This window comes from Fundulus heteroclitus, unplaced genomic scaffold, assembly GCF_011125445.2.
Source record: "Fundulus heteroclitus isolate FHET01 unplaced genomic scaffold, MU-UCD_Fhet_4.1 scaffold_110, whole genome shotgun sequence".
NCBI classification, from domain to species: domain Eukaryota; kingdom Metazoa; phylum Chordata; class Actinopteri; order Cyprinodontiformes; family Fundulidae; genus Fundulus; species Fundulus heteroclitus.
Window position 1 is genome coordinate 250,772 of NW_023396523.1, and position 19,818 is coordinate 270,589.

The window sequence follows — 19,818 nt, forward strand, 5'->3', positions numbered from 1 at the left end:
ATCCAGGCTCCTTTTCCTACTTCCTTCCTTATTGACTGCATTATTCAGACAGCATTTATCATGGCGAACGCTGACGAACTTCTACTTTGGGTGAAGAGTCCTTACCCAATAGACCTTCTTGGATGCAGCCCCTGCGACCTGGAGGGTGGTAAGGGTGTGAAGTGCCTCCTTTAGATTTAAAGAGACCAAAACGAGTTGCTCTCAGATGCACCTTAGAGGAGGGGGGTAAACTAATGAGGGATTCAGACCAAATCATTGTAGTTCCACTTTATACAGACCATAACTCAGTGATTTCAATGTGAAAAGGAAGAACTGAAAAGCATGATATGTCCCCTTTAAAGTAGAGACTACTTTACACTGAGTTGGATATTCAAACTGAGGAGCTCAGCAGGAGACTGACACAAACTCCCATTTATTGGACAGAAACTTACAGTTGTTTCCAGACTTTGAGCATCTACTGCATCATAATTCCTCGACCATGACTATTACCCGACAGCCTCCTTCTCTCTGTGGGGTTTGAAAGTGTGCAGAGACATGGTTAGATACAAAAGAAATTCTGAATCCATCTTGTATTCCTCATGTTCGTGCTGATTCCTCCTCTCTACTTGAGTTGCTTTGACTCGTTTTCCTGCACAGGAATCCCAGTATTTTATTAGACCTGGTGACTGATGGGGAAGGACAGACATTTTGGGCTTTTTGAATAGTTATATTAGATGAGGATATCTACGACTTTCACTTACGGTTCACTGGATTTGGAACGCCTGTTTAATTTCTTGTAAAATAAAAAAAAATGAAATAAAGTCTGCCAGTCACAGAGCAGCAACTCAGTGCAAAAAGCATTTAAAAATTTCAACCTAATCCTAATCATCCGAACCATTACCAACAGAAAAGCGTGGATCTACTCTGCCATGCATCAACGTCTCAGGCGTATGGTGGTGGAATGGAGAGGGGGAGAGTTTTGTGGTCATGTTGGACCTCTCTCTCAGTACTAGCTGAAAATTTGAGTACCATAGTCTACTTGAGTATTATTGGTGATCATGTCCATACCTTTATGACTACAACATAATTCAATTCAATTCAATTCAATTTTATTTATATAGCGCCAATTCATGAAACATGTCATCTCGAGGCACTTTACAAAGTCAGAATCAATCATATTATACAGATTGGTCAAAAATGTCCTATATAAGGGAACCAGTTGATTGCATCAAAGTCCCGACAAGCAGCATTCACTACTGAAGAAGCATAGAGCTACAGGGAGAGTCGTCTGCATTGTCCATGGCTTTGCAGCAATCCCTCATACTGAGCAAGCATGAAGCGACAGTGGAAAGAAAAACATACCCATCCTCTGATGACTCCTTTCAACAGGATAATTAACCCAGTGACGAAACTCCCAAATTTACATCAATCTATTTTAAAGACATTGTAGAAAAAATACTGCGATGGACTGGCGAACTGTCCAGGGTGTACCCCGCCTCTCGCCCATTGAGGGCAGCACCCCTCGCGGCCTCAATAGGGATAAGCGTGTTGGAAAATGGATGAATGGATGTAGAAAAAATAACATAGGTAGATAATATATTTGTCATTTTCTCATCAGATTTACATATGTAAGGGAAGCTTAGGTGTTTCCATCACCCTGCGGTTGTTTGGTGGTTTTATTTACAACAAGCCACAGGTCTTCTCCATTCAGTCTGAATCATTTCCTTTCTGCTCGGATTTCAGCTCTTTGGAGAACCAGATCTCTGGTAAACGTGCTGGCCACCACAAACACAACTCAAGAAGTGATTAAAATCTCCAGACTTCAGATTCCTGTCCTGATCACGACTCTCCTGTTAGAGCACTGCAACAGGGCGTCTTTTCCTAATTAACCTCACTGCGGCTCCCGCTTAACCGAAGCTGCTTCAGATCTGTGTGACTTGGCCGGTGTGTTTGTGTGTTTTCTTGATTTTCCGTTGCCCACAACAAGACAAAGCGACGGTTTACGGAGCCAAAAGTCGTGTCAGCACTGGAGGATGAAAAAGACACAAGAGGTCCTTTAACACAAAAGCGAGGATTTGGCTCTGCAGTGTTTGGGACGAGTGTCAGAGGATGGAGCTAATTGTGGTGAATGCAAAGCTTTGGCAGTGCTTCATCGTCCTATCAGATGCCAACAGTTTTCTGTGTGTGAGTGTGTGTATGTGTGTGTGTTTGTGGAGTCAAGCATTCCCTCACTCTTTTGTTTGTGCATTTCTCTGCTTCCTCCAGAGGCTTTGGTGGAAAACGGTCCGCTGCCCGGCTGCCAGACAGGACCTGATTTAGATGTTTTTTCCTTCTGCAGCAAAGCAGTTGGGTTTGGGTGCTGAGGTCACTATGCTTTAGATCTCCATCAATTCCTCAGTTTTGGATGTCCAAGCAGGACTCCCTAACTTGTGATAAAAGTAACTGTCTCGCTCTTAAAAATTTGAGGACGTGTCCATTTTCATTCAGCATCTGAACATGGAACGACTGCGGCAGAACTGCAAACATATGATGCAAGGCACACAGGGAATATGCAGATGTAGGTGTGCTACTGAAAGACATCTAAGAAGCCTGGCTTGCAGCTTGCTGCGACCCTCGTAAAGGAGAGAGAAAATGTGTGAATGAAGGTTTGGGTACAAGAGAGCAAAATGTAACATTGTTTACCCATTTGCAAAAGTCTGTTGGGTGAAGAAAAATTAACACTGGACACACAGTCCCCTCGTTGACACTCGGTGGAGGCAGAATCATGCTGCTGTGCTTCTGACTAATGGAAATAACTCAGAACTGATACAGACCATACTTAAATCCTTATGAGAGTACGTGGCAAGAGTGGAAAATGTTTTTCTTTGGCTTATAATTAGACTCTACATTGTGCTGATCTATCACATTAAATCCAAATATATTGAAAAACTTCTGGCAGTGTAAAGGAATCCTTTCTGAACAGTCAATCTTAACTGCCATTTAAAAAGTTAATTGTGCCAATGTGATTCAACTTTTTGAGTCACAAATAAATGTGACAAATCTGTGACCCTACCGAGCCATGATCACCTGGTGACCTTGGCTGTTTGGAAACATCCCCAGTGCTAAATTACTTCTTTCTTGCAATGTTTCTCTGCCTGAAATGAAATAAATCTTTGTTTTTTTGTGAACTAAATGGGAACAAAGATACATTGGTTCCTATTTGTAATAAAAACTTTTTTTCACTCTTGATTTTCCTCAACCTTTCCCAAAACTTTCTTCGTTTCCAAAATTTCAACCCGGTTTAGGTATTATTTTCCCAAGTAGCCACTCCGCCACCCATCGCCCTCAAAACTCAAGTTTGAAAAACAAATATTTTTTTAGTATTGTGAATGTTTGAAGCCCTGGAGATCTGCCTAGCTCATTTATAGCCTCTAATTGAAGGCAAACCTAATTAGGACGCTACATATCCCTTTTTCTCATTTCCTCTCTCGGCATCATTATATGAAAATTAATACCGACCAACACATACATTACCCGCTGCTTTAATTCTGCTGGAATTAATGAAGGTGAAAATAATTCTCTTTGAAAACAGAGGAGGGGAGGATAAAAGGTCCTGAAGTGGGAGCGCACACTTGTTTGTGTCATGAGACTTCTGCTAACTTGCTCTAAATAAATCGGTGATTAGCATTTTTCCCTTTAAACGGAATAATTCCAACTTTGATATCTGTAATTGAGCTTAAGGGCTTCTGCGCTCCTCCGCTGGCCCTCAAACACTCTGCTCAGTGCGGAGAAGTTTGCATCTGCCTTTTATTCACTTCCCACTCGTTCACAACCTCTTTGCAGCCTCCACAGAGTTAAAGTTGTAGCCAGGTGCTGTAAAAATGTCAACAACATAAGAGGTGTGGAAAATGATTGGTTGAAAATGTATTTGGAAAATTGGCGTTGGTTCATAAATATTAATATACAGACTCATATTTTAAGAAAACAGCATGTGGTGTTCCACAAGGTTCAATGTCGGGACCTATTATTGTGAGTTATTTTACACGTATGTTATGATGTTTGGGCTGTATCTACGCTGTTAAAAACTTTTAAAACCAATTTAATCAATAGCACCCAGGGGCCGCTTATCCAATTTATCGTTTAACTTATGAGAGTGACCATCTCTATAAATGCAGGGATTTTAGTAGTTAGCTACTTTGGAGTGTCTCAACCACTTTCCAAAGCATTATCAGCTTTGCTGGAGCTGCCCATGAATCGGTTTCAAGGCCATTTCCAAACTACTTGAGGTCCATCTCTCTGTGGTTAGAAACATTACTCGCAGCTGCAAAATATTTGAGACAGCTGCCAATGTTCTTAGGAGTCCCTCGAAAATGTACCCCAAGATCAGTTTGGGCAATGCTGAGAGAAAGGACGAAAAACTTTCAGCTCCATCTCAGACTCTAGTTATTTCAGTTAGCTTAATGCTAAAAAATGGTATGGCAGCATGATCTAGGTTTGCAAACTGTCACATGAATGCAGCACAAGACGTTTAGGTCAGATGTTTGGCCTTTAATCCACAATGCTATGTTGTTGGGGGGGGGGATTAAAGTATTTTAGCACAACGCCTCATACCAACTATCAAGCAAGGAGGTGAGGTGCTAATGATATGGGCTTGGTACCTGGGTACCTTGAAGTCATTGAGTCAGCTACGAACTTCCCAGTAAACAAAAGTATTCGAGAGTCAAAGATGGGGCAATGTGTCCCTACGGGTGAAGCTTGTCCCCAACTGGGATCATCAACAGGACAGCAGCAAATCCACCCAGAAGGGATACAAAATAAGGAAAATAAAATGAAGAAAATCAAGGTGTTGGAGCTGTGCAGAAAAAAAACGCATGAACACATAAATGAACTGAAAAATAATGATCTGCAATGATGTTAAGGAAGAATAAAGTCAAAGAGAACACCAATTGGAGGTTCCCCTGCATTGCATGTACGGCCAAGGGGTTGGACATGGTTTTCCAAACATTGCTTTTTGATTTATTTTGTGAAGTTCCTCGCAGGTGATGAGGTTGCTCATTGATCAGAATAGAGTACAGAGAAAGACACTCCAGCTTAGACAGAGGGGCTCCGTGCTGCTTGTGGCAGCAGATCACCAACAGAGGGTGCTGTTGCACCGCTGGTCGGAGCTCCGAGGGTCATCGTTCGGCGCTCGTCGCTTCACCTTCAGCCTTTTCCTTACTGCTTTTCATCACCAGAGACAGGATCAGAGAAGCAAATCGTCCCTTTAATGGATGAGGCTGAATTTCAGATTTGATGGCTGCTGTTAAAAAGCACGTCTTCAGCCTCCTATAGTGAAAATGAGAGTTCTATGTCCATAAAATGTGCGTCTTTTTATTTCTAAAGAAAAAAAAAGAGACTCGTCTTGAGTTTAAATCCACATTAGACGATTATATATTAGGTTTTGTTGTGATTTCACGTGTTTCATATTTTCGGGGTTTTTTTTGTTTTTGTTTTTAAATCTGCTTTTAATCACTTATCGGATTACGTTCACGAAACAGAAACTGAACACATATAAAGGATGTTTATTAGGCTGCTGTTCAGATGGCCGTCTCCGTAATAACAAAGAGCTCTTGATTGGTTGAAAAAAGTGGCAGAAGAAAGAGTGAAAGCGCACATCAAACATTCCTCTCACAGCTCAGATCCTCTTAAAGTGCACATTTGTTCCTCCCCGCATCAAGTTTAATCTGCCAGCCTGCATCTCCACTCGTAAACATCAATATTAGCAGTTTAGCGGTGAACAGTTGCCGGCAAAGTGATCTTAAAACTCCAAAGGACACCTCCACGTCCCTCCAATTAAAATTTAACCGCACCAGACGACGCAATGGAAAGAGAAGAGAGAGAGAGAGGGGGGGGGGGGGGGGGGGTGGAAGGAGAAAGGAATTATTTAGCATTAACATAAAAACAAACACGCGCAGACATATATATGCAAATGAAGGGAGGGGTGCGAGCAGGACGCCATAACTCACACTGATGGCCTTTAAGTGAGAAATCACCTCTGGAAAAACGTCCAGTAAGGAAGCGGAATGATGCACCTGTCGCCCATCTGACTAATGAGCCAATCAGGTTGCAAGGACAAGAAGCCCATGATGCTGATGCTGATGCTGGCCCGCGGTGAGGAAAGTCTCCTTCTCTGCTCCAAAAAAAGTTGATTGCGTTAAAAAAAGAACTTGCAAGGAAAATAAATGATTAATATAGATTTATTTATGAAAGCAGTTAAATGCTTTAACTCCTCTGTGGGCCTGATAGTGAGGGATGCAGGGATTCCTCCACACATTAAAATGGCTGATCTGCGGGATCCACCTGCCATGGCCTCTAAGTATGGAGATCTGTTCATGTGCTGCAAGGAATCAGGACTGTGCATGAGGACAGAAACGATAACCACGGGTTAGTCTGGACTGGAAAGTGTGAGAAGAAACTTGAGGGCTGCTCCAGCCTTTATATGTTAAGAGGAAGCTAAACAAAAGTCAGGAGGAACGATTTCCTTTCCTCTGGTTAGTCTTAGCGATCACGGCTTCAAAAAAATCTGCTCCATCTGACACCGGTTCCCATCAGATATATGAAAAAAAAAAAAAAAAAAAAAAACATCCCACATGTTCCTCATGCTTTGGCGTCTCCCCTGGAAGGAGGTGTGTGAGTATGGGTGTCAGAGTGAAGGTGGTGCCGGGGAGGAGCGCAGGGTGCCAATTTCCAGCCGCTTTTAAAGCTCTCTATCCCATCTAAACCCCGTCGAAATAAAAAAAATAAAATAAAATGAAAATTAATACATTTTAACGTGTGAATAACAGGGTCTCAGTCTTAAATTCACACCTCTATGTTCATTTCCCTCTGAAGCTGATTTGACACCGTGTGGTCACAAAGCTGCCACGTTAACACACATCTCCACCTAAATCTTTTTTTTTTTAACTCCCCGATGCCCAGATTTTATCTCTACAATCAAATCAAACCGACTTGAATTTGGAATCTATCGTTTTTTTTGCCTCAAATGATTTTATTATGACAGTTAATTATTGACATCTGTGTGTTCGGTGCATATGCGCGCGTAGCAAAGGCCACAGCTGAAGAACAAAATACACGCCGTGTTCATTCTCAATCTACAAATTGTAGATTTAATAGAAACAAACCAGGGTCAGTTCCAGCTTTAATAAAGTTCTCTTGCATGCACCTGGCTTGTCTGCACAAAAGCAGCATAAAAAAGGGGTCATGTTTACCCAGTAAGTCTGAATAAAATCTAACTGCTGTATATAAAGCGTTGCAGAAGATTTAAACTGCGGATAATTAAAGAAGAAAAAAAAAACTGCTCTGCAAAGCGTAGCGCTCGTCCACGCTGTCCGAACAGGTGTGTGTGCGCGCTTCGGGTCACTTCTCCAACAGAAAACACGAGTCCCGCTTACGCAGCGACGCTTCCGCGGCGCGGAGATGACTTGAGCGACTGTGGCCACTGCTGCCGTGCGCGACACATGCCCGAGTGTGTGTGTGTGTGTGTGTATGTGTGAGTGTGTGTGTGTGAGTGTGTGTGAAAGCTACCACTAGTCGCCCCCAGTGCTCTTCAGTCTCCACTCTCCCTTCTCACCGCAGACTGAACGTCACGTCCGCACTTGAACTTGAGTTTTCTCCCACCGTAGAAGCCAGAGAGCCGCACAGAGCCACGCAGAGCCACGCGCGCGCGCCGGGGGGATGCGAGACTCCTCCGCGAGCACAAAGAGAAAAAGAGGGTGACAGACCGTCCTCGGACCAGTGCCGGGCTCTGACTGCAAGAGTTAAAGTCTGAGAGGCCGACGAGGAGTGCAGCACTGGAGGTGCCCACCACTTGGGGAGAAGAGAACTGGATTCCCGTTTTACCCGCGTCCACCGAAGTCCAGCCACCCGCGTCACTCCTCCACTCAGGACCGGATAGTGTCCAGTGTCCGGAGAGTGGACACAGACTCGGACAGAGCATCAGGAGGTGACCCCACCGCCTTTCCGCTCCGCTCTTTTTTTCCCCCCTCCACGCTCCTTTGAGGGGATGGTGTGATAGCGACAGAGGAAAAGAGCCCGGCTGTCCCCCCTCCCTCCACGCTCCAAGAAAGGAGGCGCGCAACCACTTTGGCACCGAGCTCTGAGCGAGCGCCCCGGCGCCCAGCGCTGCGCCACGGCCGGTGACCGCACAGCGCAGCAGCCGCTGCCCACCCAGGACAGATCCACAGCGCAGGGGCCAGTCCGCGGGCAGCACCTGGGGCTGGTGCGAAGCGGTCAGCTGGGGGTGACCAGTGAATTTTGGGGCCAGTTTGGCCGTGTGCAGGAGCGGCAGCCGCGGGGAGAGAAGGAGGAGGAGGAGGAGAGCCGACCTTTCCTGAGCAGCTCTCCGGGCGATGCCAGTGTAAATGCCAGGGCGATGTCCCGACGCAAGCAGGGGAACCCGCAGCACCTGTCCCAGAGAGAAATAACGCGTAAGTTACCCTGCATCACTTTTCACATTCTCACACTCCGAGGTTATATTTCTTTTTTATTTCTTTTTTTCTGGGGGCAAAGAGATTCTATATTTTCAGATTTTTATTGGCAGAAAGTTTTGTAAAGTGTTCCCCGATGGATTGTCCTCCCAGTTTTAATAGTTAATTGGTCAGAATCGGTCAAATTCCTTCAAGCGGTTATCTGATCCGCCAGGTGTGTGAATAACACGCTGTCACCGAGGCTACGAATTTACAGTCGGAGCTGAGAGAGAGCGAAGAAACGTGCGCAGCTGGAAGAGCCGCGCACCGAGGAGCCGTAGGTCCGTCCCGAGACGGAATCAGTGCTCCGCTCCTCGCTGGGTTTGAAGCTGCGCTCAAGTCACAAGAGAAACTTGCTATTTAGATAAAAAAGGCTGTTTAATATTCAATAGTCTTGTGTCTTTTTACACGTAAACGCGCTTTGGTATTTTTCATGTTTAACTCTTTGTTGGATGGGTTAAAGATTTAAAAATAATCTACTACCTTAACTTTATCAAAACAGCCTCTAAAAATAAAACTTAACTGAAGTGATTTAAACAAACACGCCGTTGCGTAAATTAGGATGTTGCCCATCTCTTCGTCTGTCCCGTTCAGGTTGTAAAGCTAATTTTCCACAATCTGTAGCCTGGACGCGACTTCTGTTAGTTGAGTAAATTAAAACTAAACTAACATGTGTGCCCTTATTGTGTGATAAAGAAAATCTAGAGTTCAAAAGTTAAGTTTTAAAAGAGAGAATAAAAAATATTTTTTTAAAGAAGCATCTTTTACATGTGGTCTGATGTGAAATTTGAATTCCTCAAATTTATCCTTTGTCCTAAACAACTTTCATTTCTGGGTTTTTTGATATGTTTTGTCACTTTTTTGCCCCTAGACTTCTCGGCAGCGAGATTTTTCTTGGCCTCGGATCAGTTTCCCGGCTGATGCGTCCTGACAGCAGCAGACAACACGCACTGAAGGATCTGAAGTGATTTAACGAACTTTCTGCACTCTTAATGAGGCGGTCAGGTGTTTTTTTTTTTTTTAACTCCGCAGCCTGATTGTGCACAGACTCCACTCTGCTGTAAGGCCAGACTGCATGCACGGACAAGCAGGCATTCTGGTGGATGTTTGATCTGAAACTAAGCTCTGTTTTCTGAGAGCTGTAACTTTGCGCGGCTGCTCTCCCAGAGGCCTGCGGAGAGTCGCTTGGCGCGCTCTGCAAGTTTCTCAGAGCTGAAAATGGGGATGTAGGAAGTCAGGTGGAACGAAAGATTACAGGTTAATAAATGAGCGTCCTGTTTTCACAGTTGTTCCGTGTGCAGGACGCGTCTGATTTACCCGCGTTCAGGGCTCCTGCACGGTGTCACGTTCTGTAATTTATGTAGAAGCTCCTGGATTCACTCTGCTCGACAACCGGCATGTGCATACACAGATGCATATATTTATGTGAGAGGGAAGACGTGCATGTAAATGTACACCTCCCCAAATAAAATCTACATAATTCCCTTTGAGCTGCCAGGCGCTGAAATCCATCAGATGTGGATCTGAATGCGTAGCTTTCTTACCCAAAATTTAGCAAAACACTCCAAAAAAAAAAATATTTTTTTTCAAACTTAATCCCGAATTAGTGGAGATTGTGTCTAGAGAAACTTTTTAAATAAGGTTTGGCCATAAAGTGCTCAGGTTTGTTCAGAGGCTGCTCTGCAGTGCTGATCGAGACTTTATTTCCACCTTTGAGTGTGACAGCCATTTCTTTTTTAAATCCAGTAATGAATTGGTCCTGGAACCAACTGGTGAATGAATCTGAGGAATAATTTGCATGTTTATCGTCTCCGGCAAATACAGCTCTGCACATTTTCACATCAAGCACTTAAAAGAAAATATCAAACCAGAGTGATAAATCTTCTGATCATACAGTTTGTCCCCAAGAGACAAAAAAAAAAAAAAAAAAAAAAAAAAAAAGAATGAGCTGAAATTCAGACAGTTTTGGTTTTGTCTGATTTGATCCACAGCGAATTAAAAAAAGAAAACCCGGCACTCCTCCAAGGAGGCTGATGGAGTGTGAAGAGGCGCAAACAGGACGAGTGCTTTCATTACGCACGCGCACGCGCGCGCACGTGCTCCGTGTAAATTGCAGTCGCCCACTTGAGATGCATGTTTCCCTTCGGCTTGTCAAATAGCCGTGCACCCCGCTGGGGCTGAAGTCTTTGTTAGAGGCGGAGAGGAGCCTTTAAAATGCCACAAATGAAAATGCACTCCTGCACGGCGGATTCTGATAAACGCACCGGTTCAGTTTAGGGTCACTAAAACAGCAGCTGAACGTGTGAGATGTGCGTGGCTATTAATTCAAACCAGAACATGAAGGGATATTTGTTTTTTTTTTCCCCCTCTTGATTTTTGTAAACTGGTGCAGTTTCCTATTGCTTTTGTGGTATTTAAATCCTGCATGAAAGTGCATGAATGCACTTCTGAGCTCATGGCTGCACACACGCTTTACACAGACACACTCCTGCATACCAAGGTGCTGGTGTGCTCAGCTGAGGTTTATCATCATCGGTTTGTACTTCGGCAAACCCCTCCTGTTGGTGTTCTCTCTGCTTGAGCTAGGGGGAGCTATCAGGCTGGGAACTTTGCAGCAGTGTGTGTGTGCACTGTGTGTTTATTCAGATGACATCAGTGCTGGAAGACCACATTCGCCTCTCTAACTGTCAGCAACTCGACACCTTGTACTTCTGGGTCTTATTTACAGTGAAAACGGCACACAGACTCCCTCACTGTGCATTTAGTTTGGAGATTTAAACATATTTTCTTTACTTTTTTTTTTAGTTTATAGCACCGGTCCTATACAGGTGTTACTAGAACTCGTCAATCGTTCATCTGCTGAATATAAGTCTAGTTAAATATGTTTTATTTTGCTTAGACAATACTTTAATCTGTTTTTTGTAGCCTCTCTTTTGCACCATATTCCTTCCAGGTGATGAAAAATGAAAAAAAAAAGAAAGAAAAAAAGATGTCCTCCACACATTTGTGGAGACAGCGATTAATTTGGGATAATTTTGCGCAAGGCAAAACTATTTTGCTATAGAAATGAGTCGGTTAATTGTGTCGAGGTTGTTTGGAAAGTTCCAGTTTTGAAGCTGCTAAAATGTTCTGCCATCCCGTTCCTGAGGCTTAATGTGCCTGTAGTGAGATGCCAGAGAAAGAACAGGGTTGACAAGATTTGTCTTCCTAACTGCTTATAGCGTTGAAGAGAATGGTGCTCCCCAACCTGTTGCTGTGGACTGCCACTCAGCTGGCTGAAAGAGGCTACTAGACTTTTTTTAAGCTTACGAAAACAACGCATTTTTCACTGTGCGAAAAAATATTTCCTGTCACAAAACTGAAGGCACTCATTTTGTGGGAACTAAAGCAGCGGCACCCACAGATAACGCTGTTTTTTCTTTCTTTTTGTTTTATTGTCTTCCCTTAAGTCTGTGTATCAAGTAAAGCCCCCCGCCCCATCTAAATGCCATATATTTTTGCATAATAAATAATTTAGCACATTTGGCGACGACAAAAAGAGGTAAAAGAGAAAAGAGATTAAAAAAATGTGGATTACAATTAGTTTTATTCAAAATCAGGGAAGACTTGTTCACAGGAGAGAAGACTAAAAATCATCTGATTCATGTTCTTATCCTGGAATTTCTTGTTGATTTTAAGTGTCAATACGAGTATTTTTTTTTGTGTGTGTGTGTATTTCTTGCTCTGGTTTTTGAAGGCTGACAGCAGACAGGAAACGACAGATGAGCGAGAAGATGATGGTTTGATCCTGAAACACCTGCGGACCAAAAACACACTTTTACGCCCTGCACAAACACCGTCCGACTCATCCGCAGTTGTTCTGTAAAACTAACAGGTTGCAAAGTAGAAATAGTTGTCGCACACTAAGAACAACTCGGTGTCTGCAGCGTTTCTGCATCCAGCTGCAGCCGCACGCGGCGGCTAAATGAGCTCGGAGGAAATGAACTTAAATCAGTTTTGATATCTCTGTACCATTCTGCATGAAACTATGTTTTCGTGTATGGGTGCAGCCTCACTAACATTTTATCTTGATTACAGAGCTTGCTGCACATACAAAAAAAAAAAAAAAAAACACACACACACACACATTGGCAAATTTCTTTTTCAGCTTTTCCAATTGCTCAGAATAAAAGGAAACATTTAAAGACATTTACTGATAAAAACGTCTGCAGATGGTCAACATTTGAAACTAAAATCACTGGTACGGTTGCCGGATTGGACCAAACTTGCAGACAGAAAAAAAAAAGAAATGCAACTCCCTGCATTTCATTTGAGCTCCGCAGATCTTATCTGCTATTTTTCTTTTTTCTTTTTTATTCTCCACCATTTCTATGTTTTCCTCCCTTCATCCTATTAGCACTCTCGGCTCCCTCACATAAACCTTATTAGGTAAATCATGCCACAGTGACGCTTCCTCCTTCGTGCCATCATTTGCATACAAACTGTCAGCCTTCCTGGTGTGCAAAAAAAAAAAGAAAAAAAAAGAAGAAAGAAGAAGAAAAGAAAATAAGAAACAAGTCAAAACCAAACCCATGGTTTTGTTTTCACGCCAAGTGTCTCCTCAGACAGCTACTGGCTGAATGTAACGATACACAGCGATTTATCAGGGCGACGAATAAACATCTGAGCAAATTTGATAAAACATTTTTTTTTTTGTGGTTTTAAAAGAATCGTATTCGGTTCCAGTTGATCAGCCGCAGGAAGGCAGCTGCCTATTTCACATCTGTCGGTGTTTATCACATTACTACAATAACTGACATGTCAGATGAAATCGAATCTGCGGCATGTGTGTGTGTGTGTGTGTGTGCGTGTGTGTGTGTGCGTGCGTGTTGGGTTTGTTCCAGGTCAGCTAACTGGCTTTATTCTCTCCGATGTTTATTAGGAAACACACTCCGTACTGTACACGGCTGATCATTTCAGAGGACAGATGGCTGCAGCCTGCAGGCCACAAACACAATGCATTTATGTGTGTGTGAGAGTGTGTGTGTGTGTGTGTGTGTGTGTGTGTGTGTGTGTGTGTGTGCAGCCGGCAAACATGTTATGATGCAGAACGAGCGGCGTTGTGGGCTGACGGAACTCTGATGCTATGCACCTGCTCACACACACTCACATACACACACACACACACACACACTTCCTGCAAAAACAGATAAGCGTGTGTGCATCAGTCTGCAGTCTGTCTGCTGACATTCTGAGGATCAAATCTGGAATATATTTCTAAGTGAAGGTTGATCATCTGGGTGTTTAAAAGCGGCAGGTATTCAGTGTGTAACATCCTGAATCTGCAACTGATCCTTTGTCCATCAGGGACTGAGGTGACGACAAGAAAGATAAAGATTATTATTTGTAGACTGCGTGGACACCAAGTCCATCGGCTTGTTGCTGCTTTGGTGAATCACCAATCATGTAGGTGAAATGCTTAAAAAAATCTGTTTCTCTTCTTTAGAAGGCTCTTTATGTCTTCTTCTAAATTTTTATTTTGGTTATATTTTTAAACCGTGCCCAGGTGATGATTAATCAAACATTAATTGGATTTTTGGAGAACCCAGGCTTATGTTTTGCATATATAAACATCAAATCTGCAGAGCGAACCAACCAATGGGCTGCATTTGAGAAAAAAAAAATGGGATCGGTTTCTTAGCAAACCTTTGTGATAAATACAGCCACTGATGCAGGATCAATGAAACCAGTTAGGAATCCTATTATTAGATTAGATTGTTTTTGAACTGGAAAAAAACGTTGGCTTTCAACACCAGCAATGGCCTCCTTCCCATCAGATTTCACACCCAGCTGCTGCAACTTGAGCCTTTCTGAATTCATAATAAAATCCTTCCACGTGAATTTCTCTGAACTGAGTTGGCTGAGTGCATGAATGAAGGCGATGTTGACAATTACGGAGTCGATCGTTCTCTCCACCGTTTTGATCTGTGTTGTTCGTCCAGTTCTTCCTGCTGCTGGCCATATCTGTCTCGCCATATTTCTGCCTCCATTCGGTTTAGCACAATGAAATAAGAGGTTCAAGCACCTGGTTTGCAGGTAACACTGAGATGGACTTCAGTATCAAACACATGAAGCTTCAACACCCATGACAAAAAAAGTGACTTATTTTCTAACTTTTTTTCACCAGCTCTTGGTGAGGTTAGACGGTTCTGATGTGACAGAATCCAGACTGATGTCGTCTCGCCTCGTCTGTTTTCTCCTCCTAACTCTAGCTGAGGTTGAGCATCCAGATGGCGCTCTGCTTTCCGACCCGTCACCCCCCCACCCGCTCGGCCTTCCGGGCCCTCCGCTGGACCCCGGCTTGGCCCACACGCTGCCGCCCGGCCTCCACGTCGATCACGACTTGCTGACCTGTGGCCAGTGCCAGCTCACCTTCCCGCTGGGTGACATCCTCCTCTTCATCGAGCACAAGAAGAAGCAGTGCCAAACACCGCTGCTGCCCAACGGTTGCTACGACAAGCTGAACGACCGAGGAGGAGGAGGAGGAGGAGGGGGTCTGCAAAGCCTTTATCACTACGCCCAGCGGGGGGAGCTGAGGAAGGTGGTCGAGCCGGTGGAGATCGGCATCCAGGTGACACCAGAGGAGGAGGAGGTGGTCGGAGGGAGAGGACGAGGAGAGGGAGTGGAGAGGGGCGAAAAGACGCCCACCAAAGGAATTTGCCCGAAGCAGGAGAGCACACCAGCAGGTAGGCAGCACAGATGCACTCTCTCACACTCAGGGAGCTTAGAATTTGTGCAACACGTGCGTGCACGAACCACACTTCACAAATAAAATCTGAAAAAGAAACTCCATTCGAAACTCAATTTTTATGACTTTCTGCTGAAATTGTTTCAGTTTGCTAGTGTATCTTTGCAGCATTACCACACTTCCCTCCCATCCCTCACCAAGATGAAGCTTTTCCAACTCTCAGGGTTCTGATGGCTAAATCAGTCCTTTTAAGTGAAAAGTTCCAGTTCAGTTTTTAGACCCCCTGAACAACTTCACATTTTGGCCCCCGGACGACCTCTCATTCGAATGAATGTGTTTGATTTGGATTCTATGTGATCGACCAAGCATGACGTTCAGAATGGGTCTACAGGGATTTTTACGTTTTTATTTAGAAATAAAAATTTGAAAAGTGCATCATGCGCATATATATTTAACCCCCTTTAACTTTGTTTGCTCCTAAATGAAATCCAATGCCTTAAAAAATTCACCTTGTTCACACATGTAGTTTAATCTTAGTACAAATCCAACTGTTCCGTGAAGTCCTCAGAGGTTTGTTAGAGAACAAACAGCATCACGGAGACCAAGAAACCGAGTGGATCAGGGCACAGCTTTAATTATATAAAGACATGATCATTCACCAATTCTTCAGCAAAGAAGCCAAAAGGCATACATATGCACACCCCAATTTTCAGATTTGTATGTGTTGGAATTTTTTTTAAAACCATGGATCATTTTGCTTCTACTTTACCGTTGTTATTGTGCTTTTCTGTGCAGAAGATTCTGCTGAGCGTGCAGAGAGCATGCAGTCGATTTTAGCCATCTCCGATTTGCTGCTTCTACACACACGCAGTAAAAGTAGTTTTTAAAAGCTACAGTTCTCTTAATTCACTTTGCATTTGGAAAAAGAGGCACATCAAAATCAGTTGCAGCTGAAAATGTGAATTTGTGCAAAAGAAGCTGATAACCAGAAACCAATAAAAAAAACGGGTTCAAATCATAAATCTAATATTACCACATGCTAATTACTTAATGCAATAGATCTTAATCGCAAGATCATTGAGGGTTTAACTGATCTCGAACACAGCATTTCCAGGTTCTCACCTCCAACTTGAGGGTCTGTCTGCTGCAAAGAGCATGTTTGGGTTTGTATATGTTTTAGCACACATGTTTTCAGTTTTTGCAGATCAGCTCCGTAGTGTTGCTGCTGCAGTTAGAGAGAGAGAGAGAGAGAGAGAGAGAGAGAGAGAGAGAGAGAGAGAGAGAGACAGAGAGAGAGACAGAGAGACGTTCATTTCATTAGAGAGGGAGGACAACAGAGAGAAGACAGACGCCTTCCACGCTCGGAGCTCTAAACCCCCTCAAGGACTCGGCTCGTTGAAACAAACTGTGCAAAAACATGACAGAGAGGCTCACCCCAACTCGCGTGGAGAAATCCAGCCTAAGCCATCTGCTTAAAAAGGTGAAAAGCTCATTAAAATTCAAATAAGCAAAGCCAGGAAAAGAAAGAAAGAAAGAAAGAAAAAAAAACACACAGCGGAAGGAGAAGACAGAGAGGGGGATTAGAAAGAGGCAAGTTTCTTCCATTTTCAGTTATCTCTCAAACCAGTCAATATAATTACTGCACAGAAAAAAAAAAAGGATAAATAGTCCCAGAGAAGTTTGGAGGTCAGAAATCTGCAGGAATTCACCAAAAACCTGCCTTAACAAAAAATCGCCAACAAGTCGGCGGTTTAAAAGCGAGTCGGTGCTCAGCGGATGTGTTCACCTATACCTCAGAGGTAACGTTAATCAGCTGCACCGGTGGTTTTACACAGCAGCATACTTCTTATAAGAAAAAACGTGAAAGCAACGTTTTCTAAATGTGGCTGATACACCAATGTGGTAAGATATTTTATTAAGCTCAAGAATAGTGCACTAAAGTCATGCTGTTCCGTTGGTTGAACGTTTATAGACCGATCATTGTTGCTCTCTGTTTTAACGGACAGTAAAATCAGATTTTTCCCAAGTTGAACTGATCAACAGAAATGTCTGATTCTGAACTCTGGCCAACTATTGGTGGTAAAACTACAGACTCTGTGCAGTTTGAGGTAATATGTGGTCGACATGAAACATGACCTTGTACAGATGTTGCTCTTCTAGATCAGTAGAACACGTTTCCTGTTCCGATTTTTGCTCTGGTTCAGTGAGCCGTCGCTGCTTAATCATACAATTTAGATTTTATTTTGTTCCCCTATGTCTGTCAAGCAAAATTCTAATGCAATGAGAATTAAATGGAAGCCAGAAGCTGAATCACTATTAAGAAAATACAAGACAGTTGCATTGAAGATTCATGACTTTTCACCACCCTTGGTTTGTTTGTTCCCCACAATATTAACTTGAATTAGGGGAGTTATTTAGAAGGTTTTCAATGAACAGAAAATCCACACCAGCCATGGAAAGAGTATCAAACAAAATGTCAGAAATAAGTTCACAAACTAGTGATGGAAGTAATTTTATAAACAGTAATCAATAATGGTAGAGCATTTCTGTTCGTCCACCAAAGCTGACATATTTTCTTTTTTCTAGTACAATTTGCTCCACTTGTAAAGTCTGCACGGTTAGAAATAAATCTGGTTGAAAGCCACCTGCAGGTAACACCTTTGACTATGTGGTACAGATCTCCTGCGAGCACGTCAGTCTGCGGTCCGACCTCGACTGGAAACGCTGTTTGGACCTGAACTTCATTAATATTTCACCGGGCTCGAACATCTCTGCAAGGCAGAATGTCACCGCTGTGGACACAACATAAAAAAAACAAAAAAAGAACCTCTCTAACTCCGTGCTAATTGACTTCATGTCATTAGGTTTTCATATTTATGCGCAGAAATATATTTTCCCTTTGCTTCAAATGCTCGCAATATATCCGACTGCAATCCTCCAGTGGCGTCAGCCCCACATGCTGGAAACCGTAATTGCACAATATTTCTTTATAACAGAAAGCGCAATAATAATTTTCATATTAAAAGCAAAAACATTAGCGGCTCAATTGGACGTGCACTGCGGCGGCAGCTGTAAACTATATTGCTCCAATAAGATTTTATGTTTGAAAATTACCCTCGGTATTTCACAGTTTCCACATGATGCATACGTCCAAGCTGCACCTTATTAACACGAGCACAGGACAGAGCGCTTTGGTAATCAACACAGGCTTTAATTTGCAGAAAACACATGACTCGTAGTCACTGGGGGAGGGAGGGGAGGGGGGGAGGGGACAACAAGCTGCAGAAGAAGTTTTCTTACTGACTCAGATGGAGTTTTCCTTTCACACCTTTTATTACCTGGTGTTGTAGGTGGGGACAGAGATGGAGCTGAGGGAAAACTGATCAGGTTTGTGTAATTGGCGCCCTGCAGGTCGATAGAGCAAAAGCAATTTTCTGTTATATTTCAAACTTTTAAATCAGACGAGGCCTTCCTTGCTCTGTAGCTGATACCTTGTCTTCGACCATGTATGTAAGAGTCAGACATGAGAGTCAGAAACACGGAGCATGGAGGGCAGATTGTGTGGTACAATAATGCAACAATGCATTATGGGTGAAGCTGACACCGGCTCAGAATGCACTTGATTACACACAGACACAATGAGACACGATCTTTCCACTTTTTAAAAATATAAATATGGTTACGACTGATCTTATAAAAAAGTTAAATGTCAATGAAAGACATGGAGACTTGTTGTTTTGAACAGATAAATATTTTATACAGTTAACATCCGCATCCAGTAAAAATTTAAGCTGTTGTTTTAAGAAAGATTGACACATTTTCAAAAGGTGTAATGTCACTACTTGGGGAACAATACTTCAGGATTGATTTTAAAACATAATTTAGTTTCACCTCCACAATATAGTATGTTCATGGTTTATTCACAATATGTGGAGCCTTCTTGATCTTCATTTCCTGACATCAACATATAATCAAGCATATGTTGGGGCGAATCACAGGAAATGGTTAACGAAAACTAAATTAGCTCTGTTCCTGTCATGGTGTTTAGGCAGACATCTTCCATCCCCGAGGGCAGAGATTTACATTGCTTCAAACAGCAAAGAGATACATGCAATTCAGAGGAAGAAAATATATACAAATTCTGTATACATTTTTGAAAATAGCTATACAATGAATATTAAAATATGATAAACATGTGGAAACAAACAAATAGCAGCAATATATAATGCAGGCTGTTACTTAAGGGACACATCGCTATTAGTTTATATAAAAAGTTTAGTTATTTCATATTTAAAAAATCTAACCATAGCAAGGAAAGGTAAAACATTGCCGGTGTTAAAGATTTTATTTTTGTATTGTATGGCATTTAGTGATTGTAATGATTTAAGGAATTCTTTACTTTTACATAGACTTTTGAGGTGGGAAAAAGGTCAAAAGTGTTCAGGTTTCATAATTCTAAAGGAACATTTGAAATTCTAATATATTGGTGCACAAAACTCAAAGTAAGTAACCCAAAAATAGCCTGTAAGTACTATGTTTTTCCTATAAATTCTCTCACAGGTTCCCTGTAATCAAGTACCCACCATAGGTATCCAGTATCCATATATGCCCAAAGCAACCTTTAGATTT

General features: G+C 42.7%; 1 protein-coding gene across 1 annotated transcript in view; it reads left to right on the top strand.

Moving 5' to 3' along the window:
• Positions 1-7,361: 7,361 nt before the first annotated feature.
• Positions 7,362-19,818, top strand: part of bcl11ba (BAF chromatin remodeling complex subunit BCL11B a) — a 43,898-nt gene continuing 31,441 nt past the window's right edge. Inside the window, exons 1-2 of the mRNA XM_012852831.3 lie at positions 7,362-8,423; positions 14,714-15,187. Coding sequence (XP_012708285.2) covers positions 8,369-8,423; positions 14,714-15,187 — 529 coding nt within the window. The 5' untranslated portion in view covers positions 7,362-8,368. The remainder of the gene's footprint in view (positions 8,424-14,713; positions 15,188-19,818) is intronic.